General features: G+C 33.1%; 1 protein-coding gene across 1 annotated transcript in view; it reads left to right on the forward strand.

Moving 5' to 3' along the window:
- Positions 1–4,402: 4,402 nt before the first annotated feature.
- Positions 4,403–25,307, forward strand: part of LOC145243536 (solute carrier organic anion transporter family member 2A1-like) — a 54,079-nt gene continuing 33,174 nt past the window's right edge. The window contains exons 1-5 of the mRNA XM_080106509.1: positions 4,403–6,668; positions 11,048–11,134; positions 13,089–13,337; positions 16,719–16,883; positions 23,312–23,504. Coding sequence (XP_079962635.1) covers positions 5,867–6,668; positions 11,048–11,134; positions 13,089–13,337; positions 16,719–16,883; positions 23,312–23,504 — 1,496 coding nt within the window. The 5' untranslated portion in view covers positions 4,403–5,866. The remainder of the gene's footprint in view (positions 6,669–11,047; positions 11,135–13,088; positions 13,338–16,718; positions 16,884–23,311; positions 23,505–25,307) is intronic.

Genomic DNA, 25,307 nt, shown 5'->3' on the forward strand with positions numbered 1-25,307 from the left:
AAACAAAGTAAGACATTTTTCCACACCATAAATGCTTTAAACAAAGTAAGACATTTTTCCACACCATAAATGCTTTAAACAAAGTAAGACATTTTTCTACACCATAAATGCTTTAAACAAAGTAAGACATTTTTCCACACCATAAATGCTTTAAACAAAGTAAGGCATTTTTCTACACCATAAATGCTTTAAACAAAGTAAGACATTTTTATACACCACAAACAAAGTAAGACATTTTTATACACCATAAACAAAGTAAGACATTTTTATACACCATAAATGCTTTAAACAAAGTAAGACATTTTTCTATACCATAAATGCTTTAAACAAAGTAAGACATTTTTCCACACCATAAACGCTTTAAACAAAGTAAGACATTTTTCTACACCATACATGCAGTACATATTTTAAACTTTTAGTGCTTTGTTTTCCTTTTAATCAAAGTAATTTTCAGAAAGCATTAAAAATAAAAACCAATCATTGATGAAATATAGAAACAGTTTTTTTTATTTTTAAAATGTTACAAATGTGTACATGTTTCTAAGGGTTTGGATTAGCTTTACCTTTTTAACATCTATATATCTATAAAAGTGAACGTGTCTGTGTGTCTGTGTGTCTGTCTGTGTGTCTGTCTGTTTACATTTCCCTACGCAATAACTCTGTCAATTTTTTACCCTACAGACTCGAAATTTGATATACAGGGTACTGAGATTTGGGAATATCTATGTGATCGGTTTTCGGTCAGAACTTTGGCTGTTAAGTTCAACGATTTGACCTTTGAGAACTCTACCAAACTCCTCCGACAATTTTTGGTATAAACACTTGAAATTTTAGATATAGGTTCCTTGGATATTGATCTAACTTAATAACTTGATTTGAGGTCAAAACAATAAATGTTAAGGGGTCATAATAGGTGTCAAATTAAAAAAATTGACAGGTTTTTTGTTTTTGCTCAGCATACACCTCCAAACACCCGGGCAACGCTGGGTACCCATGCTAGTATTTTACATTCTTACAGTCTTATATTGGGTCGTCATATTTCGCTTTTGGTGGTAGTTTGGAAACGAATCCACAGACAGCCATCCCAACATAGCACCTTTCTATTGGTTGTAGAATTTTTGGGCACACTATTTCCCAGATATCAAAATAAGTGATATTTACTTTACATACCCCATGCATTCTCAGCGAGTTTATTACTCTGGCAATATATGCATTTTGCTACGTAGTAACTATTTTTTGACTGAACCATTTCGCATAATGGTTAGAGTGTTTACTAATAGGCGGAGAAACCGAGTTTCAACATTCGGTCGTCTTATACTGCAAAAATGGTACTTTGAATAATAAATTAAATCAAATTTATTGGCAAAATATATCAAAGTGCAACACGTTGTTCTGTTTCCCCATGTTTCTATTGTGAAAGAACCCAACACAAAATATGTCGACTGCGACTCTAGGCAAGAAACCCAAACACGTAGTCGCTAAAAAGCATCAAATCTAAAAGATCTAATACCCATTAATTGAAGTATTCAACTGAAGGTCGGTTTGGTTGAAAACAAAGTGTAGTACCTGTTCTGATGCTACACTTTGTTTATTCTGTCGTAAATCAGTTAATGAGAAATCCTTTAGATTGTTGCAAAGTTTGCTTTTGTTCACATTAGGAGCATAGCGTTTTGAGGATTTGCATTTCTCCAAATGAAAAACCGAACTTGTGTCTAACTTTTCTTTTTGTAGGGAAGAAAGTAAATCGAAACGGAAGGGGCCGGATATCACTTTTTGAAATTAGTGTACATTCTCTACCAAAAATGACGAAAAAATTATACATCGCCAGTGTTCGCACAGATATTCATACAAAATCATACAATTACATCATTAATTTCATTTCTTATCTATAACTTATAATTACCATTTCTGATGATGTAACGATAAAAACATACAATTACATCATTAATTTCATTTCTTATCTATAACTTATAATTACCATTTCTGATGATGTAACGATAAAAACATACAATTACAGCATTAATTTCATTTCTTATCTATAACTTATAATTACCATTTCTGATGATGTAACGATAAAAACATACAATTACAGCATTAATTTCATTTCTTATCTATAACTTATAATTACCATTTCTGATGATGTAACGATAAAAACATACAATTACAGCATTAATTTCATTTCTTATCTATAACTTATAATTACCATTTCTGATGATGTAACGATAAAAACATACAATTACAGCATTAATTTCATTTCTTATCTATAACTTATAATTACCATTTCTGATGATGTAACGATAAAAACATACAATTACAGCATTAATTTCATTTCTTATCTATAACTTATAATTACCATTTCTGATGATGTAACGATAAAAACATGCTTTTATTTTTATATCATCGGAACTGATAATGATAAGTCAGATATGAGAAACGAAATTAAATCATCGACTTCCTATTTGCTAGAGTGAGAATATCTTTCCGCATTCATTTCAAACGACAGAGATTATCCGACTTTCTATTTGCTTTCTGATGTAAACCTTCCCAATGCGTTTTAAAATTCCAATAAGATAGGACTGAACTATCAAGAGTTAAAAAAAACGTGAGCTAATTTTGATTACCTAACCAATATCAACAATGACTTAACGTTTTTAAAATTTTATTCTTTTTCTTTTTTACTTTTCGTTATTAGAAAGTAGAGACACTGGACACGAACAAAAATGGCGCCGAATGTTAAAAACAAAATACGTTAGCTAAATAATTAGAAGAGAAAACAGAAAGAAACCGTTGCAGTCTTACTTTTCTTATTCATTGGGTAGACGTTTTTGTGGCGACTAAATTTGTGGTAAATAAATTTCAGCCGATTTATGAATTTCAATTCAAGAACAAACTACACTTTAACTAACCAGAAGTATTTATTACTTCATTTTCGGAAGTGTTATGGTATGAAAAAAGGCGTTAATTCAAAATTTAATGATTGTTTTTTTAGACTTTTGAGACTTTCATTTTATTTTATTAAAGACTTTCATCTTAACAAACATCATAATTCAAGGTTCGCAACTAAAGTTATTGAAAAAATATACGCAAACATTTCAAAATATTCAAATTTGAACTTGTATTTCATATCTAAAAAATATTTTCTGAAATAAACGTATAAAAATACATGCCATCTATTTTATAATATTCTAAACTCAATGTTATATTTTATTTGTGTATTTGCAAAAATTATTTCGTCTAAAATTATTTTAAAATATAGAATATTACATTTTATTAGTGTTAATCACATAAAAATAAACAATTAAATTCAATTCAATAAATGTTTTCTGTTGCATTCGTTTTTACTGCTCTTTTCCCTACCGTAACTCTTCTGAAAAGAAAAACAAAAACATACTTCCGGTTTACTAAAGTACATTTGTACTCAATTAATTGTTATTTTTTAACAATTAATCAATAATGCATTATTTCTTGTCGTTTACGAGATATTGTATACATCGTTGGTAGAAAATAAACAAAAGAAAAACAAAAAACAAAAGGATGAGGCATTAAAAATTATTATTTTTATGAACATTTTATTTAAATGAATAGAAAAAATGACGTCAGTAGATTAGAAAGTGGACCTTAGCTTCACTTTCCACAGCTTTGTAACCCTCGCTTCTCTTATTTTGTCCTATACTTCCATGAGCGATATTTCTAACCAAGGGAGGAGAATTGCTGTTTTCCCAGTCTGAAATCTATATATTTAACACGTATCGATGCCTAGTTTTTGACCTCGAAGTAGTGTTTTAGCTCCTCACATCAGGTGGCTTCGTGTCTTGTCTGAATTGATTTCTATAAAAAAATTTTTTAAAAAGAAATACATTAAAAGACCTAAAAAAAACCCCCGCTTCCTTCAGTCTTGACAGACTATGGATACCCACTATAAGGGTGCATGCGCATGAAATTTTTGTGGCAAGAGTTGCACAATCTCCAACCACACCCCTCCTAATTCGACATTGTTGAATACCAGTGGCAAGTGGAGGTTCAGAACGACTGCAAACAATGCCGAGATAAGCGTAAAGCACATACAGCGTCTAGAATTCCTAAATGGTTACCCATCTGGTACTAGCCAAGTTCAACGTTGCTTAACTTCAGTGATCTGACGAAAGCCGGTGTGTTAACGTGATTATGCCGTATATCTAAGATCTAAAAAATATCATAAAAACACCATATAAACTTAACACCTAATACACATTACTCTTCATTATAGAGCAATCGTTTATGAAAAATACAATAAAAATAAGCTCTGAACAAAAATTCGTTGATTGCAACTGATAAAACATGATATCATGTATTACACTTAAGCAATCCTTCAATCATGAATCGTGAATTGTTCAATGTTACGGCCAGAGATCAAGTGGTTTTAATGCGATAATTTTAAAATAGGTTATTCTCTCGGTCGATTATTCAGATTAAGCTGTTTGGATGTTGAGAGGCGCAGACGCAAATCAATTGTTTAACACTTGTTTAAGAATTACTGGGTGTGTTATTACAACCGATATAAAAACGAACTTTATGTTGAAATCAAGTAGCACGATTTAAATCTACAGGTTTGAAAAAAAAACAAAACAAAAAACAACAAAAAAAAAAAAACAAACAAACAAACAAAAAAACAACTTTTAAAAAAATTCGTAAATATTTGTTTTTAAATATTTGTTATTTGGAAAATTTCTGGATTTTAGAAATTAAGGTGGCGCCGATTGAAAAGAAGAAGAAAAAAAAGAAGACACAAACGTTCGACATTTTTATTGTTTCGGAAAACGGAATACTGATATCCTTTTCAATGTTCTTCATTTTACAATTTAGAATGTTCTGTCTTAAAAACAACAGAATAAACAATGGATTAACGATTCTTGGATTTTACTAATTTATGTCTATAAAGTTTTGGAATTTATTTCCTATCGGTAATTATCGGAAAAACTAAGTGACGAGGTACGAATTCATATTTTTAAATTTTCTCATATTCAGATTTTTTGTTTATTATTTGGAGATTAAAACTCCGACTTCGGCATTCAGTTGAAAGAAATAAAGTTTGACTCTGACTCCAAGGATTCTAAGAATTCCGACTGCGTTTCACAAAATTCCAAAATATACGTCTCTCACACCTTATTTTAAAATCTTCCAAAGTCAGTCTGTCTTGTTTTTGCAGAGATAAAAAAATTCAACTCCTATCACTTGTACGAGCGCGCGGAATCTATGATCTATGATGATAAGATCTATGGCTTCAACTTCGACTCTAACTCTTAGAATTCAATGATTGCAAAATATTAATTTTTAAGAGATTAAATAATAAGACTTAATCCAATTTTTAGAATTCTTACGAGTCTAAGTCCGTTTCCACCCCCAAACTCCGACTCTCCCCAGCTTCAACTACGTTCGATTCCAACTTTTTCGAAAAACTGAATCCCTCTTCAATTCTGACCTGATTCCGACTCCACAGCCCTGCTATGAACTTTGATGGTTATAATTGATATTCTAGTAAGCATTTTGTGCAGAGTGACAAAATGTCGACTACAAGCGATCAGTGAAATATATTTTATGAAATCTCATCTTTATTAATTACACCTTTATTCATTATTTCGTAAAAACAAACAAACAAAAAAACAAAACAAAACAAACAAAGAAAAACGAGAAGCTGCTCGATGCATTTATGTCCGTGTTAATTTTCTAATTTCTCTTTACCAACATTCGAACACCCAATTCGTCAATTTACATAGAAACGCTTCATTTCAAATGCTTACACAATTACAATCTTAAACACAACACACATTTAACATTTTCACTTTCCATTATATCTGCCTTCAACATTGAAAAAGCTTTCAATTTTGTAATGACCTCAGAAAGTAAAAAAGAATTAACGACGAGCGCGTTTGAACCGTGGACTTTCACCACAATCTCGGATATCGATGATGACGACGAAGAAACCGAAGTTCTCGATTTAACAGCGCCAATGCTTGATGAAACGACCCCGGTTTCTTTATCCGCATCAATCGCTCCAAAAGAAGAACGAGTATCGCAGCAAAAAAACATTACTCGTTTAATCTGGCAGCAGATTATTTTAAATCGAGGTCAAAATGTCACAACCTTTACACTACTCTATGCTCTTTCTGGGTGCTTTGCCTATTCGGTGGGGACATATGTATCGACCCAGATGAGCTCCATCCAAAGACAATTCGGTCTTTCCAGCTCGGAGACTGGATTCATTACAAGTTGTAATGAGGTCGGATTTTTCTTAGTGATTCTGATTTCAACTCAGTTTGGGAAAGGTTTTCACATTCCCCGTGCTCTGATGAAGATGACTTTTATCTTTGCAATCGCCGTCTGCGGGATCAGCCTCACTTACCTATTTCGACCAATTAGCCATCTGGGTAATTCTACGCTCGCTTCTTCCAACCATGTGGGTGATATTTTATGCCTTCAAAAACCCGACGGTCAAGCATCCCAAACGGCCACAAATGAAGAAGAATGCCAAACTATCTTCAAAGAGAATTCGAAACGGCGTGAAATTGTATTCGTCATTTTTATAATTTGCATGCTCGTCCAAGGTATGTGCAAGGCACCACGCGCCACTTTGTTGCCCACCTTTATTGAGAATAACGTAACGAAAAAGACGCACACTGGAATTTATTCGGGTAAGTACAATTCAGTTGTAAAAACATTAAAAGAATAACACAATTTATGTTAAGACATAATAAGCTAAATATTTCTTATCGAATTTTGATTTACCCATCCATATAATATTGTTGCCACATGACACTAGTCTCTCTCTTTTAGACAAGGTCCCCCCCCCAAAGTCTTCAATTTAATAAACCCGGAACTATTGGCCAAGCTTCAACCTCTGTGTCATCGCTGTTATGCTACATATCTGTATTATGCTGCATACCTGTGTCTGTTTTAAAAGTACTTTAATGGAATATGCTCTGATGAACTTATTGTATTTGTGCCCCCTTGACGTACATGCAACTAACTCGACAAGCAGCAATATCCTTCCCATTTACTGCAGCGACCCCAGATGCTTAAAAGCCTTGTACTTTAATATTTTTTCCTCGGACTGCTAGGCTTCGGAATTATCTTCCCGTTCCTTTTTTCCTTGACTACAAATAACATGCAGAAATTTAAATGTAATCTGAATAGATATCTCACTGCTCAACTCTCCACATAGTTCCCTTTGGACATGATTCCGATTAGTCACCCATCACTTACAAGGGGCAATATGCCTTATTTTTAGTGAAAAAGAATTTAAAAACTTTGTAGAAAATAGAAGAGGACGAATGACTTACTATGTAATGAGTAGCTGCTACCTAGAATATTTTCTTCTATTATCGAAGGCTGATATATTCTCCTTATATTAAAGATCCTTTTTTTTTTTTACTCCAAAGCATTTATAATAGAAAAGAAAGCATTCGATTGTTGTAAAGTCTGCATCATTATCGGAGAGTGTCATCGGGTTTATTGATTCGTTACCCAATTGAAGGTTAAAATCACTAGACTTAAGAAGACTGCGAAGGACTTTTTTTTTCGAAACAACACTCTTCAGCTAGCTCCATTCTGCATCATCTTCGAATAATCTAATTTTTTCTTTTGTAGTTCTTCGTATTTAATGAGCCAATCTCAATTATTAACGTAGAATCCATAATCAATCCTATAAATGTCTGAAGCATTCTCCGATTTGCAAGTCATTTTCAATTTTTTTTTTATTATTAGGAAGTGTTTTACACATTTTTAGGATACAATTTTTAACGCTAATCCTAATCTGATACCACTGCTAAACTTTTGCGTGATTAGTGTTGTCTTTCTTTTAAATTTTTTCTCGGCTTTCAAGTCGTAAATTGTTTCGACCATTTCCAGGACTGACACAAGATTCATCCATCGTTACTCAGAATTGGCTATGTAAGTACTTAAAACCTATGCGCTATCAAATCATTAGAATTACCGAAACTCTAACAACAAAAAACAAACAAACAAAAATAAACACAGTATCAACTTACAGTAGAATTTTCACGGCCCGTTGTCCTATCACTGTTGCTAAGCGACGATGTGGAAAAAATGGTTTCACCAATGATAGATAAATTATAATAACGGTTTAGATTATTGAATATCGATAATTATCGGGGTATTCTGAGACAAAACTTAACTAAGATCACTCCCAGACTTATGCACTAAAGTTCTATAAATTTTAAAGAAAATCTGTTCAGCCGTTTCGGAGTCTATAAGAAACGAACTCACACACAGAAAAAAGTTGCATTTATATAATTGTAGAGATAACATGAAAAATATATGAATTTCTTTTTTTAAACTAAGTGAACTTCTTTCTGAGAATCAGCAAAATCAGGCATAAAAGAGTATTCGGCATTAGTTCAAAGTAATGTATTTTTGATTAAAAAACAATCACATCCATCACAAGGAGGAGCTTATGGTTTCGGCCAAGTTTGAGCCCAAACTAGCGTCCACATCACTTAGCCAACCATCACCAAAGTAAAATTAAATAATCGTCATCAAACTAAAAGAAACAAAACATTGGGCATAGCTTAACTTAGAATTGATATAATTTGTAGATATCTACGTCAACGTCACAGAAAACATGAAAGTCATACTTTTGGTAATAACTTCAGTTCTTTCATCGTAGGGATTCACTACTTGGACCATGTTAAAGTCCCATCTTAAACAAGAAAGTTCTCTCACAGTCACTCTGACTTTGAACTTCCGTTTTCTCTAAATTTGATGCATGAATCTGATGTTTGTTGATAACAATAACCATCATGCAAGATTTCAGCATTGATCAAAGAACTAACAACGTTTCCATAGAATTACACCTGGAATATTTGAAACAATATGGAGAAATAAGACCCATTTTTACACTGTAAGGTGGTTGTTCTTGTTTTCTTTTATGCTGAGTCGACTGTTTGGAAAACTTCAGTTAAAAGCGTATTCACTGCATTTGAAAAGTTTCGATGCATTTTAAATGTAACTGTATATGCTTCCTTTTTCGACCCTTAAAACAAAAATGCTCTCACTTGCTCTTCAATAACAAGTGTTATATTTTTTGTCCATTTTGTCGATTTTTTTGTTCCTTGGCGTTCTGAGTTCATGAGAAAAAAACTTCTCCATCTTTGATTTTTTTTTAGTATCGTGTCAGATTTTTAAAATTCTGTTTTCATCCTATGTTTTACACAATCACCCGCTCACTATCGGCATACAGTTGCTGGTGCCACATATTCAGAAACGAAAACACACAAATAGGCAGTTCCTACACTGCATACATGAGCACTTCTGTTGATGCCATGGTTATTGGATGTAAGGCCACCGAAAACGACCTTCGTGGTTCTTTTAACAAAGAAGAGTATGATCATATGAACTATTCATCCGCATTGAAAACACCTTCATGCCAGATTTTGTGAAAGGCTTTGGAGATATCTAGCGCTACTGCCCTAGAGTCAACCACGAAAAACATCTGTCTAGCTGAAACCACTGTCAATAACTTTTTCCACTATTTAACTGTGCCTAAATCAAAACGTATATTCCATGAACAAAGCTTCTTTCTTAGAACTACACGGCTGTGAACTCTCGTCCGTTTGCCATTTTCCCAGCTGACTACATCTTGATTGTCTTCAAGTCCAACATAAACAAATTCTTCATGAACCGCCTCCTTAAATAATGCAATCTACCAAATTTCCATAACTAACGATCACTACGAATGTATCCCATTGATTACTGTACACTCAATAACCCTTATCCTCGAGTGGCCTCCGGTCCTTGATAAGTGGTAACTCCTATGTAAAAAAAGATATTCAGGGTTCGGTTTATGCATGTCTGTTTGGACATCCGCATTAAAGCGAGGTGGCTTAAACCAATGCTGTTGATCAGAAAGAAGTTTAGCATCTTCAACACACCTAGATTGGGTAACGTTTCAAAGATCTAAAAGCGCGGCAGGAGATTTATGGGGTGATGATTTTGCGTGACAATTCTCCTGCCAAAATTATTGAAAACTGGCATCACAGAGAAAATTATATATTATAGAAAGTAAGAATTTGCAAATTGTTTGTTATAGTGCTTAAAACGAACCCGAACAAACTCAAGAGGGTATTTCTTTAATAATATGGCGGGGATCAGATCTAGTCGAAATGCTTTAGAAGTGTCATGTTTTTATGATAGCCAGGACATGGAGACCGTTGATAATCAAAGAATCTACGGTAGTTTCATCCATATAGTCTTAGTCGGAGTTCTAGGTGGAGTTTTTGGCCAAACATTATGCAATTCAACTTTGTACGTTACCGTGGAAGTAATTCTATATTGTTTGATAACGGGGAAATTATTGATTTTCTATTATTTATAAATTATTATACATTTTCCGTAAATCAAGGGCCCTTAATTTCTGTACTGCAATTCGACATCTAGCCATCTCAGCATGTATACTTATAATCGCAGCAATTATACTCTCACAGGGATTTCTTGATGCTGCGAAGATTTTTCCCTTTTGTAAGACTGACGCCGATTGAAATGGACAAAATGCTTGCTGCATATGAGCAATAATATCTGCGCAGGTGGAAAGGAATATTTGGGAGAGGGAGAGTTGTTATGGAACTTCTTTTATATCTGCTTATTTGTGTGTTTGTGTGTCTGAACGCGTGAGTGACTCGCATCGTTGCTCTTTCCTCCGTCATTCATTCATCATTCATTTCCGGTTAATTTTATACTTTCTTACACCACATTTTCTCAATCGCCGGCCTTTAATTGGCAGATACTTTATAATATTGACATCCGACATTTATTTATTTTCAGCATTTTAAAAAAATCAATTTCATTTTCAGATCAATGCTTCGTTTTAATGATCACATCGTTTTAATGATCACATCGTTTTAATGATCACATCGTTTTGATGATCACATCGTTTTGATGATCACATCGTTTTAATGATCACATCGTTTTAATGATCACATCGTTTTGATGATCACATCGTTTTAATGATCACATCGTTTTAATGATCACATCGTTTTGAAGGTTTTATTTTCAGTTTTACTCTTCAGTATTTCGATGATTGGACCGGCGCTCATCTTCTCCCTTGGAGCCTTAATCAGCATCATTCCCGTCGATTTGAAATGTGAGTTTAAAATGAACATTAATAAACTAATAAATAAATTAAAGACAATTAAATTTATTTTAATCGCTTACTACTAATTCCTTGGCACATTCAATTTCCTAGCTTTGCTCTGTATTTTCGTCAACAATATTTTTCATTTTTTCAATTCATCAATTTTTTCCTGATGGGATAATAATTAAAAGAATCCTTAAGATTATTTATGTTTAAATTTGGACATAATTATACACAAACACTTGTACAATGTATATATATATATATATATATATATATATATATATATATATATATATATATATATATAATAGCATGGGTGCCCGGCGTTGCCAGGTATTTGGATATATATGTTGAACAAAAAAAATGTGGTCAATCTTTTTTACTTTGACCCCTATGTATACCCCTTTTATTTTGGCCCCTTAAAATATATTGTTTTGGGCTCAAATCAAGTCATTAAGTTAGATCAATTTCCAATGAACCTATATCTAAAATTTTAAGTGTTTAGACCCAAAATTGTCGGAGGAGTTTGATAGAGTTCGCAAAAAACAAATCGTTGAACTTTGACCCCTTAATCGCCTAATTTCTGGCCGAAAACCGATCACATCGATTTTCCCAAATCTCAGTACCCTGTATATCAAATTACGAGTCTGTAGACTTAAAATTGACAGAGTTATTGCGTAGGGAAATGTACACACACAGACACACATATGCACAGACAAACAGACACTTTCACTTATATATATATATATATATATATATATATATATACTCGGGTTTTTTTTAATTTCAAAAGTAATGGACTAATGAATTCAACGAGGTTGTTAGATAGTGCTCAATAAAAAGAGCTGCTAATACTTGTTTATTGTTATATAAACATGCTCACATCCCGCTGCTACAAATGATATCTGTTGTTTGATTGAAACAAGTGGCTATTTGTAGCAGCGGGATGTGAGCATGTTTATATAACAATAAACAAATATATATATATATATATATATATATATATATATATATATATATAATGGAGTCAGAGATGGCTTCGTTGCCGGGTTCGAATCTATTGACCCGCGTTAATCGTGACACCCTGTACTGATGATTCCCGAAAGGATGAAACACTAGTGTCTGTAGGTATTTAATAATTATCACAGTAATTATATATATATATATATATATATATATATATATATATATATATGTATATATATATATATATATATATGGTGACCATATTTAAAAAGTGTGGCCGCACTTAAAAGTTGTGGCTTTATTTTAAAATGTTGACCATATTAAAAAATGGTGTTTATATGATAAACATGACGACAAAATTTTACGAAAGATGGTTGCCATATTTAAAAGATGATGATCATATTTATAAAGTCGTAGACATATTAAAAAAATGATGGCTATATTTAAAAACAGGAGCAATATTTATAAAAATGGTAATCATATTATGTATGGTGGTTATATTTTTAAATATGGCGACCATGTTTATAAAATAATTGCCATATTAAAAATAATGACTATCTTAAAAACTGGAAACACTATAATAAATGACGACTAAAATAAAATGACGGTGAAATAAAAAATGTAAGCCAAATAAAAAAAAATGTTGTTATATGAAAAAATGGCACCAATATTAAAAAATTCAAATATTTATTTAAAAGATGGTAGTCATATTTTTAAAATGGTGGCTATTTAAACAATGGACGCCATATTAATAAAATTATGACTAGTTTTCAAAAGTATGGCCTTATTTGAATCATGGCGTTCATATGTGACTCAATTGTAAGCAATATAATTACAAATGATCTATGCAAAATAAATGTTTTCCAGTATTTCTTATAATAAATTTCTGCCCTTTTCCTTGATTTTGAAAACACATATTTTCAGAAATAAAATTCATATTTAAATATAATAAAATGCAGTAGTGTTTGTCTGTGTTGAATTGCTATCTTTCTAGATCGTGCACGATCACTCTTGGAAGGAGAGTCTGGTTGGATTGGAGCTTGGTGGCTGGGCTTTATTGTTATTGGAACTATGTCTGTTTTTATTACTCTTCCGCTTGTGTGCTTCCCCCGAACACTTCCTCACAGAGCATCAGAACTCCGACGCCATTGTAATACTCTTGCAGGAGACGACGGAACATTCATTGCTGAAACTATGAAATCTGTCGAACAGATATTTCCACCTATCAAAAAAATCGTCAAAGGTAAAAAAAAAAATAAAAATTTTATATTTAGAATTTTTTTTAGATAATAATTATTCGGACTACTGTCCTCATCTTGAGGGTCTATATCTCTTTCGTTATTCCTATGATAGGTGCTCGATTGAGCTTTAATATATATATATATATATATATATATATATATATATATATATATATATATATATTAGGGTTGGGATGATTAATCGGAATCAGGAATCGGAAAAATCGGAAATTTTTAGGGTCTCGGAATCGGAAAGATTTGTGCCTAATTTCCAATACCAAAATCGATTCTGTTAATATTTTTAAACTTAATTTTCCATTGCTTTTACTGATGATAAAATCTTTATTGTTTTTAAAATATTAGTAAAACTAAACTCTATAGATCATAATAACATCCAAATAAAATGTATTTTTTTATTTACGTAAAATAAACAAAACAAAACTTGAAACTTCGCGACAATTCACTAGGTAACCTCTACAAGGATACAGTTTATTTACAAGATATCGAAATAATTTGTTTAAAACTAAAATATTTTGTCAAGAAAAATAATATCAAGCATTATTGCTAATTAAATAAAAATAAAATATAAAAACTGTTTTTTTTTTAAATCTTTTGTTTATTTATTTTATGGGTTTATGCTTTTGTCGTTGGATTTTGTCCGTAGGTTTTTGTATATCATAAAACCACTAGTAATCGCTTTACTTTTCAGATTATCATCCGGATTTAGGGTTAGTAGTAGGAAGGAGTTGTGTCTTTTATGACTTTTGTTACAATGATATATTTAAATCTTTTTTGACCAGGGCCAAAATTAAGAACAAATATAATCCGTTACCTGTTTTGAAAAAACTGTCTGGTTCGAAAGAGGTGATCATTTTACGTTAAATTTATATATGAAACTGTTTTTCAGATTTCTTTTTTAGATGCAATAGCCTAAAAAATGGAGAATCGAATTTTTCTTTTCGCAACAAAAAAATTTAATTGCGATTGGCGAAAAATGAAGACGGAAGAAAAAACACCGAAAATTTAATGAAAATACAGCATTTACATGTACCGTTTTACACGTGACTGTTCACCAAATCCTTTCTGATGGAAGCAATAGCCTGAGCAACGGAGGACATAAATAAAGACTACCCGACTAAAGCTTACAGTCGCTTTCGAACTGAAATTGAGTTTATTAGTGATAGCAGCCGAAGGGTGATATATACAGATTAAAACGTAGATTAATATTCATTAGTTTTGTTACAAGAAATTGTAAATTTCAACGATTTAACAGTTTCATTTTCTGGTTTTCTAAAAGTGTTTACCGTGTTCTCATATACCTTACGCATTCCTTATGTTGAATGAATGAGACTGATGCTAAAGCACTGAATGGCGATATATTGAATATTTTAGATATTTTGGTTTTAGGATTGCAGAGAGTAAAAAAGAAAATTCGAATTTGGAATGGAAGGTGTTATACAAATTAGACAAAGTTTGGAAAACAAAACTTAAAAATAAACTTACAATCTAGTTTTGCAGATATAGCATTGAAAATGTTTTGCGTTATGAAGCAGGCAGCTGGACCCTTACAAATTAAATGTGCACAATGGTATACAAGAAAATTAAGAGCAGTCTTATGTGGTACTTGGCGGGATAGGATAACAAACAAAGTTGTATATGGGGAATTGAGTGTGCCCCTCCTAAGTGTTAAAAAGAACAAAAATGAGGAATTAAGTTGATCAACAGAATAGAGATTTTAAGGAGTGAGGTTAGTAGAAAGACAAAGTTGTTCACCAAGGCACACAAACGGCTGCTGGAATAGGATTGTTAATCCAAGTATCGCAGGTGACTGGGGAAAAAAACATCCAGAATATAAGCCATTTTAATTTTTCATATATACAGGTCATTTTATTTATTTCATATATACAGGCCATTTTATGTTTTTCATATATACGGGTTATTATATTTTTTGATTTAAACAAAATGACCTGCATATATATATATATATATATATATATATATATATATATATATATATATATATACAGGTCATTTTATTTTTTTCATATGTACAAGTCATTGTATTTGTTTCATATATACAGGTAATATATTGAAGGTTTCTTTATGGACAGTTTTAGGAATGTCAGTGAAGGTTACAACAGTTAGGAACAATTTGTAGACAGTCTTGATTTTGCGACACTTGAAGACAGTTTGTAGTTTGAATCAGATCGAGATGAACTGACGGCAACTGACGAATACGATCTCGAGAGAAGACATAGATGTGGACATTAGAACTTAGAAGGTTATTACATACGATGGTGTCACATACACAGAGCCCAACTGATATATACAGAATATGTTGGAGTGTTTTCTTTAACATATTGTTTCTCTCAAGTTTTGTTTAAGTTGTTTCATTTTTTTTATACTTGTGAACCTGTGCGTGCTTTCCCTCTCGACAGCTACTATTGTGTTAGACAATGAAATGGCCAGAACTCCAGAACAAAAGATGAAAGGAGACTACGGAACAGTGTAAGGGTCGGCGATTGTTGTCGAGCACCTAGTCGCAATTAAATTGTAGAATTCTTGTTTCAGAAACAGACATAAAAGCGGCAGTAGAGAAATGTAAAATACTCGATGTTTATTGGTTAAAATACTAAATACTGATTGGTCAATTCTATCAAAACGCACATTGATTGCTGATATCGGGTTTCAAACAAGAAGAAAAGAGGCGTCCGGGAGTTGAGCACCTGCTTGCCTTAGTCACATAAGCGAGAACCTAAGTCGATCCGCCAATTAACTGTGTCTAGCTGTGTCGAATATATGCTCGAGAGTCAAAACAATGAAAAGAATATGCTGTTGTCATATCCATAGTTATAACACTACTGCACAAACCCATTGCAGTAGACAACTTAATTTGACCGTAACCGCTTGGCTACAAGCATCTCAATAAACAACATAGGTAACAATTATGGATCACTAAATATAGTAACAGCTTATACACAGTCTTACAAATTCACTCACGCACAAATCCACACACACACACACACACGCACACACACGCATACACGCACACACACAAATCCACACACACAAACATATACACACAAATCCACACACACATACATACAAACATACACACACACATACATACACACACATACATACACGCGCACACACACACAAATCCACACACATACACACACACACGCAAACACACACACACGCAAACACACTCGTACACACACAGGTACGCACAAAGTATAAATATTTTGAACACTTTTAAACGCTTTTCTTCTTATCTCGTAACTTTTGTTTGTCTCCACAAATCATAAAGTCGATAGACTTTGGCACGACTTTTGATATAAACTTCTTTTTCTACTGAAAATATTTTCTTCTGTTTTCAGATTTCTGCTTCTCTGTGATTTTGCTTTTGAAAAAACCGATTTATACAACAATCCTTGTTTCTGATTGCATTTTACTTTTCTCGTTGGTTGGACTTTGGACATTTCTACCGAAATATATGGAGGAGCAATTCAGACTCCCTTCCGGGAAAATAAATTTGATCCTTGGTAAGTGTTATTACGAATTTTTTTCGTAATTGTAAGAAATAATTCCTTAGAGGATGTCAGTGCTTACGGAGTCAATCCCAAGTACTGAAAGAGAATACCAAATCAATCTTGGAATTTTCTTTTATTGATATCTTTTAATGGCTTTCAAATCATATTTTTTATGGCACTCGTTCCAGACAAAGGATGAAGCCGCTTGATGTGGGGTGCAAAAATATTACTTCAAAGTCAAAAACTAGCCAACAATAGATAGATTCCAACCCTAAAACAGCAATTCTTCCCCATTTAAAAATTTGAGGGAGACTTGATATGGAATATAACATACATGTATATGCCAAGTGCTAAAATATACGTGGCTGGATTGAGGGAAATAGATAAATATTTGGAGTATGTAGAGAAATTGCTTAGAAGTAATGGGTATAATCATATGGAATGACAAAGATAGTGTAGCAATGAAATCAGCCAATATTTAATTTTGTGGAGACTTAAGTGAAAAGGTGCATTTTTGTGGAATCTTAGTATGTGGAGTATTAGAGGCGTGTTTAAAAGAGACTTAAGAGGATGAGTGTGTAAGTGATTAATGGGGTGTGATTTGTAATGAAATTTATTGATGTTTCTTGTTTTTTTTATTTAGTTTATCCCTATCTTTAAATTTAGTGATCATGAGTTTTTAATTTACTTAAATTGAAAAAATCTTTATTACTAAATTTACTCCTGATCTGAAATGGAACAAGTACATCAAATCCGTTGCCAAGGCTGCTGGATAAATGATGGGATCGTTGTACCGCTCCAATATATATCTCACTGTTGATGCAATTCTCTACCTGTATAACAGCCAAGTATGTCCAAAAATGAAGTACTGTTGCCACATCTGGGCAGGAGCTGCTAGAATCAATTGATCCTGTCTTGACAGAATTCAAAATAGACTTCGTAGCCTAGTAGGGGATGCCATATTCTCTTCCCTGCAACCTCTTTCCCACAGAAGAGACCTTGCGAACCTGCTTTTACTTTATCGTTATTTTCATGGCAAGTGCTCGTCTGGGCTCCAATCTATGGTCTCCACTGTCCTGAATTTCACGAAAAACACTTAACTGAAACCACTATCAATAATTTCTCCCACTTTTTACTGTGCCTAAACTTCAATTTTGTTCCATGAACAAATCTTTCTAAAAACTGCACGCCGTTTTCCTGCTTTGCAACTGACTACAATATAGTTGTCTTCAAGTTCAACGTAAACAAATTCTTGATGAGTAATCCCCTTAAGTAATCCAAGTTACCAAATTTCCACAACTTACGATTACTACGATATTGTCCCATTGACTAACATACACTCATTAACCCTTACCCTCGTAAGGCCACCCAGCCTTGATAAGTGGTGATTCCTTGTAAAAAAGTATGTCTTTACAGTGCAATGTAGATTACAATTTATTGTACACTAAGTCACTGCAGGAAACGGCAGGAAGTTTTCTTCTGGTACACCGCGTTGGATCATCTCTAGTCGATGATCAATAGATTTGATTGAAAAAGTGAAATCGATTTTGATAACAATAAAATATTGGAAATATCGAACATTTGTTGATTCTCATTTAATCAAGGGCATTATCGGATGTTCCTGCTAGTATATGTGTTCAATAGTGGAGGATTCATATAACAGCATATAACGGGAACGACGGTGATGAAAATTCTTGGAGATTTCATATTATTCTTAGGAGTCATATAAATGTGAAGAGATGAGAAATGGACAGTTCTTTTAAACATGAAGAAGGGTTCGAAATCAGTCAGAGAGTTGAGAGATACAGCTGGGATTCACAGCTATGATTATTTATGAAGGGATACCGTTAACACTTGGAAAGTGGATTTCATACAAGGTTCATTTACAAAGACGATTGACAAAATCACATTATCTTTTCAGTGGATGACAAACAAAGACAAAAGGTTTACTTATAACATGAAGACATTTATTCCAGCTGATTATAATGATGATATTCGAATGCCTTGTAGTTTTACATTGCCTTGACTTCCTTTTCTGGTTCGCTTTCAAAAGGACAGCTAACTCAACTCTCCTCTCTCCCGAGTCTCATAGCTGTGAATCCCAGCTGTATCTCTCAACTCTCTGACTGATTTCGAACCCTCTTAACTGAATATATTGAATCTATCTTTCTTTGTGACGTCACAACGTGCTCAGACACGCGAATATTTTTTCACGTGAGTTTTACATATTGCATATTTCTCCAACACACTTTTTGGCAACACAAAGAAAATTCCTAAATTTGATTTCCATTGTCCTAACTCTGACCTCTAGTTGTATCGTTATTCTAACACAATGGACAATGCCCCACATTCCTAGGACTGCATCTAAATTGCAATATGTATTCTTTTCAACTCTTGAATACTGACTTCGATTCCATTTTTTTTCTTATAATAAATATTATTTTCAATCCTATTTACGTCCTTTCTCTAATTACTGGGATCTGCCCCCTTCCATACGCAACATATGTATATATATATATATATATATATATATATATATATATATATATATATAATATATATATATGTATACATGTATGTATATGTATATATAAACATATGTATATATACATATATATGTGTATATGTTTATATGTATAACTATCTGTATATATATATATATATATATATATATATATATATATATATATATATATATATATGGATATATATATGTATGGCGATTCCAATATTTTTCCTGATTCCGACACAATTACCCATTCTGTACTAAATTTCAAATTCCGGTACTATTATTGATTTCGATTCTTTATAAATCTCTAAATCTTCAACTAGGAAGTTATTATTTTAGCAAATGTTAAATGTGCAGATACTTGTAGGGGATTATCTATAGATTTTATTTTTATCTTAGTAGTAGTCGAAAACCAATAAATATTTATTATTTTATTATTACTACCAAATGTGAAAGATTTTGTTTCAGATAAAATCAAATAAAAATAATAACAAACTGTTTTCGCATCGGAAACTAGGCTCACATTTTTTCCGATTTTAATACCGATTCCGATACCCCCCAAAATCCGATGTTTTTCGATTCCAATCCCGATTAATCGACCCAACACTAGTATATATATATATATATATATATATATATATATATATATATATATATGTGTGTGTGTGTGTGTGTGTGTGTGTGTATAAGCAGATGGATATATATGTACACGTAGTCATGTATAGGTATTCATATGGATATATATGCATATGGATATATGTGTATATACGTATATATGCACATATACATGCCAGGGCATTGGTGGCAAACAAAATGGAGCAATTACAGCTGTCATCCCCCCCCTTGCAGTTGTTAACTGTGATGTTTCAGGATCGAAAAATCTCTTGAAATTTCCATTTTGAATGGCCTCCACGTTCATCTAATTTGCCAGAACTAGACTTTGGCTTTGGGGATATCTTAAAGACAAAGTATATGCAAATAAGCCTCGAAGCATCCAAGAACTAAAGGCAAACATACGTAGGAAATTCTTTCCTTACAACTTCCGATGTTAAGAACTGTCATAAAGAATAGATTAGAAAGAGCTTGACTTTGCAAAGCCAAAAATGGAGGCTACTAAAGAGACGTTGCCTTTCGTAATTGAGTCAAAACAAATTTGCACATCATAAACGGTGTAATAAAAAAAGAATTAATTATTTACAGTCATTTAAAAAAAAAGTTATTGGATTTTCAAACTGTAAAGTGACTTATGGGCCACCCTGTATATGTATGAATATGCCTTCCTACAACCACTTCTTTTTTGCTCAACATACACTTCCAAACACCCCGGGCAACGCCAAGCTGAAATGCTAGTATATCTATGAAAGTAAAAGTGTCAGTCTGTCAGTCTGTCTGTCTGTCTGTGTGTGTACATTTCACTACACAATAACTCTGTCAATTTTCAGTCTACATACTCGAAATTTGATATACAAGGTACTGAGATTTGGGAAAATCTTTGTAATCCATTTTCGGCCATGAATTAGGCGGTTAAGGGGTCAAAATTCAACGATTTGACCTTTGAGAACACTACCAACCCCCTCCGCCAATTTTTGGTCTAAACACTTAAAATTTTAGATATAAGTTCCTTGGACATGGATCTAATAACTTGATTTGAGCCCAAAACAATGAATGTTAAGGGGTAATAATAGGGGTCAAATTTAAACAAAATTCGACCGCTTCGGTGTCTACCAAATTACTCAGACAATTTCTGGTCTAAACATTTGAAATTTTACATAAAAAGTATTAAGAAATAGGGCAAGCATTTTAATCGGTTTGGATCGAAAATTTGAGTTACCAATATATAAATGTATGTTTGTATGTTTGCATAAAACCTTCGACAGAGGCGACAGATTTTTACTAGATCAGTATCGTTTTCAGACGCAAATATCGAAAAATTGGCTAAAAACATTAATATCTTTACTCTTCTACAGGGGGTGGTCGCTTTTTTCACCGATATTTTCGAAAATTTGCGATTGTCTAGCCTTAATTAAAACCTACGTCACTTTCGATTTGGAGGTGGTCGTAACAGAAAAGATGTCACGTTTTTTCCCGTTCTTTTCCTTCTTTGCGATTCGGGTTCGAGCCTGCCTTCCTGCTACCGCTTTTTTTTTTTGCTCAACACACACCTCCAAACACCCGGGCAACGCCGGGCTCAAATGCTAGTATATATATATATATATATATATATATATATATATATATATATATATATATATATATATATTAGTGTGGAGGCGATTGATCGGGAATAAAAAAAATCGTAGCTTTTTGGGGTATTGGAATCGGTATCGGAATCGGAGAAATTTTAGCCTATTTTCCGATTCCAAAACCGATTCTTTAAATTATCTTTTTTGCTTGTTTTATGTTTAAGAAACATCTTCCACTGATTGTAGTAATAAAAAATAATAATAAAATATTTATTTATGTAAACTTTCAGTAAAACTAAAATCTCTTATATCATCCCCTCACAAGTGTGTTTTTACGTTTGAGAAAATATATGCATATTTAAGATGTGTTTTTACAGTAATCGGGACAATATAAACACTTGTATAGTTAAATATTTAGAGATTTATAAAGAATCGGAATCGGTAATTGTATCGGAATCAGGAATTTACTATGAAATCGGTAATTGTATCTGAATCTGGAAAATATTGGAATCGTCCCATCATTAGTATATATATATATATATATATATATATATATATATATATATATATATATATATATATATATATATGTACCCGGTCAAATGAGGCGACTTAATGCATGCATTTGCCTTCAAGGCAGTAGAACTTTCATTAGGTGAATACAACGGCAGTGTTCACATGCTCCTACTACCGTAAAAACACACAATTACAAAAATTAACTCTTATATATACAATCATTTTAACACTTATGCTCGAGTTGTATCCAGGCCTTGATAATTGGCGGCTCATTAATTAAAATATCGATTTATTAAACCTGATAAGCAATTTTTGTGTATTTTGTGTATGTATATATGTATTTAGACGCATGTGTGTGTTAATATTATTTAACATTTTTCACTACTTCTTCAACAGGTTTTGAAAATCGAGTGCTCTACAAGTGCACTATCGCTTCCACTACAGCCTACACTGAAAATGTTAAAATCTGAGTAAGGATGACATGTTAGTGCTAAACAGAACTATATCCAAGCGCAACAGAGGCAAGGACTGATTGTCAAGGACGTAACCTTCAACAGATGCGTCTGATCAGAAAGAGATATAGTCATATAACTATATACTATTAAAGAGAATAGAAGGTGGACTTGAGTTTACTTTCGTAACTCTTGCTTTTTTATGTGTCCTTTAATCCTCACATTCCATAAGCGATGTTTATGACAAAGGAAGAAAATTGCCGTGATCTGGGTTGAAATCTATCAATATAACACTTATCGTTAATGATGGCTAAGGGTTAATGATGGCTAAGAGTTAATGATGGCTAAGTGGTTACCGACACGAACTGAAAACCTGGTTTGTGCCAAGTTCGAATTTAGTTCGTACCACACAAGCACTAATGATGGCTAAGTGGTTACCGACACGAACTGAAAACCTGGTTTGTGCCAAGTTCGAATTTAGTTCGTACCACACAAGCACTTTCACCAAATCCACAACTAACTTTGGCGAGGAGAAAAATAAGCATAAAACTTATCGTTGGATAGTTTTTGACCTTGAAGTAGTATTCCCTTTCTTAGCTTCTTATATCAAGTGGCTTCATTCCTTGTCTGGAGACATTCATATAAAAAGAACTTTAAGTTACTGGTTATATTTGCATGTTGTTTACGTGACACTAAAATACGGCAATTTCAAATTGTTAGAGTTGACAAAGTAATTTCGCCATTTTTAATATTTTTTTGTTGTTGTTTTTACTCGTTCAGCTCTAATCAGTGCTTTGTCGACGGTCATCGGATTGTCACTCGGAGGAATTTGGTCGTTTCACTTGAGGCAAGAACCGAGAAAACTAATCAAAGTAAAACTCTTTTGTCTCACTCTTTGCGCCGCTCTCGACATTCTCCGCCTATTTTTGTACTGTGATCAACCGTACATCCAGAACAATCCTTACGACGCACGGTGAGTTGGAAAGTTCCAGTTTTAACGAGAAATCTCTCTCTATATATATAAAAGTGAAAATATGTGTGTGTGTGTGTGTGTCTGCGTGTCTGTGTGTGTGTCTGTCTGTGTGTACATTTCCTTACAAAATTACTCTCTCAATTTTCACTCTACAGACTCGGGATTTGACATAAGGGGTATTGAGATTTGGGATTATCTTTTTAATCGGTTTTCGGCAAGAAGTTAGGCTGTCAAGGGGTCAAAATTCAGCGACTGACCTTTGAAAACTCTACCAAACTCCTTCGCCAATTTTGGGTCTAAACACTTGAAATTTTAGATGTAGGTTACTTTTAATTTGATTTGAGCCCAAAACAATAAATGTTAAGGGGTCAAAATGTGAAGTTTTACATAAAGTGTATTCAGACATAGGACAAGCTTTTTAATCTGATTTTTGCCGAAAATTTCACTGCCAAGGGGTCAAAGTTCAAAAGATTTGACCTTTGCGGTCTCTAACAAACTATTCAACCAATCTTGGGTCTAAACATTTGAAAATTTACATAAAAAGTATTCAGACATGCAACAAGCTTTTAAATCAGTTTTGGGCGAAAATTTGACTTCCAAGAGGTCAAAGTTTGAAGCGTTCACCTTTGCAGACTCTATCAAATTCCTCCGCCAATTTTGGGTTTAAACACTTGAAATTTTAGATGTAGGTTACCTGGACACGAGTCCAACTTTTTAATATACATATGCACAGAAAGTTATGAACAGTACAAAGGGCCCGAGCAAAGCCGTGCTGAACTGCTAGTGTGAAAAAAAAAAAGATAAAATTCTACGTTGAATATAAATGTGTATATTTTGATCTGTACAACATGGACGATACAATTATCATGTTCACTTTATTAAGGTTGAAACGGAATAAAGATAAAAAAAATCAAAACAAAACGAGTTGCAATACGTGCATACGACTTGCAGGGGAGGAGGGTGAAGTACAATGTATCAAATTGGTTTCCTCTTTTCTCCGTACTCTACATTATGTGCATATATAGCACGTAGATAGAGTGTGTGTGTGTGTGTGTATGTGTGTGTGTGTGTGTGTGTGTGTGTGAGTGAGAGAGAGTAACGAAAAGGGCTTGGCAATAGCTGAACGTTGGCGGAGGACTTTTTCTTTCTTCTTTTTTACTGACTTCATGGGATAACGGTGGCAGAGGACTAAGAAATGATTTTCGATGTGAAAGAAAATAAAAGAAAAAAAGAGAAAGGGGAATTGGAGTAGCCGCATTTAGTTTTGGGGTGCAAAGTTTACGGACAGTCCAACTTTTGTATCGCGAGGAGTCGAATGTAGTCAGGTCGCATATACTGAACTAACGAGCAATGAGAAAAAAGAAATATAAAGAACAAAAAAGGTGTCCCATCACGAAGATGAAAAACAAATCTGTTCAGTAAGAAGACCTTAAGGACTATTAGTCAGCATGTGAATGTGTCTGACATTTTTCCTGTGAAATTTCTACATGACAAGAGACAATATTCATTGTTGTTACGTTGTTTTTTTTTTCAATACCAATATACTTATTTACCATTAATATGTCAAGCAAACTACCATGTCTTATTATAATTAACTTTTCTGGGTGCCCGGCGTTGCCCGGGTGTTTGGAGGTGTGTACCGAGCAAAAAGAAAAAAAAAATAGTGGTAGTAGGCAGTAAGGCTCGAACCCGTACCGCGAAGGAGGAAAAGAACGAAAAAAGAAAAAACGTGACGTCTTTGCCGTTGCATTCATCGCCAATCTGGAAGTGGTGAAAGTTTAAATAAAGCCTAGTCAATCGAAA

The sequence above is a fragment of the Euprymna scolopes genome, chromosome 22, assembly GCF_053919585.1.
Source record: "Euprymna scolopes isolate OS-2025 chromosome 22, ASM5391958v1, whole genome shotgun sequence".
Lineage (NCBI taxonomy): Eukaryota > Metazoa > Mollusca > Cephalopoda > Sepiida > Sepiolidae > Euprymna > Euprymna scolopes.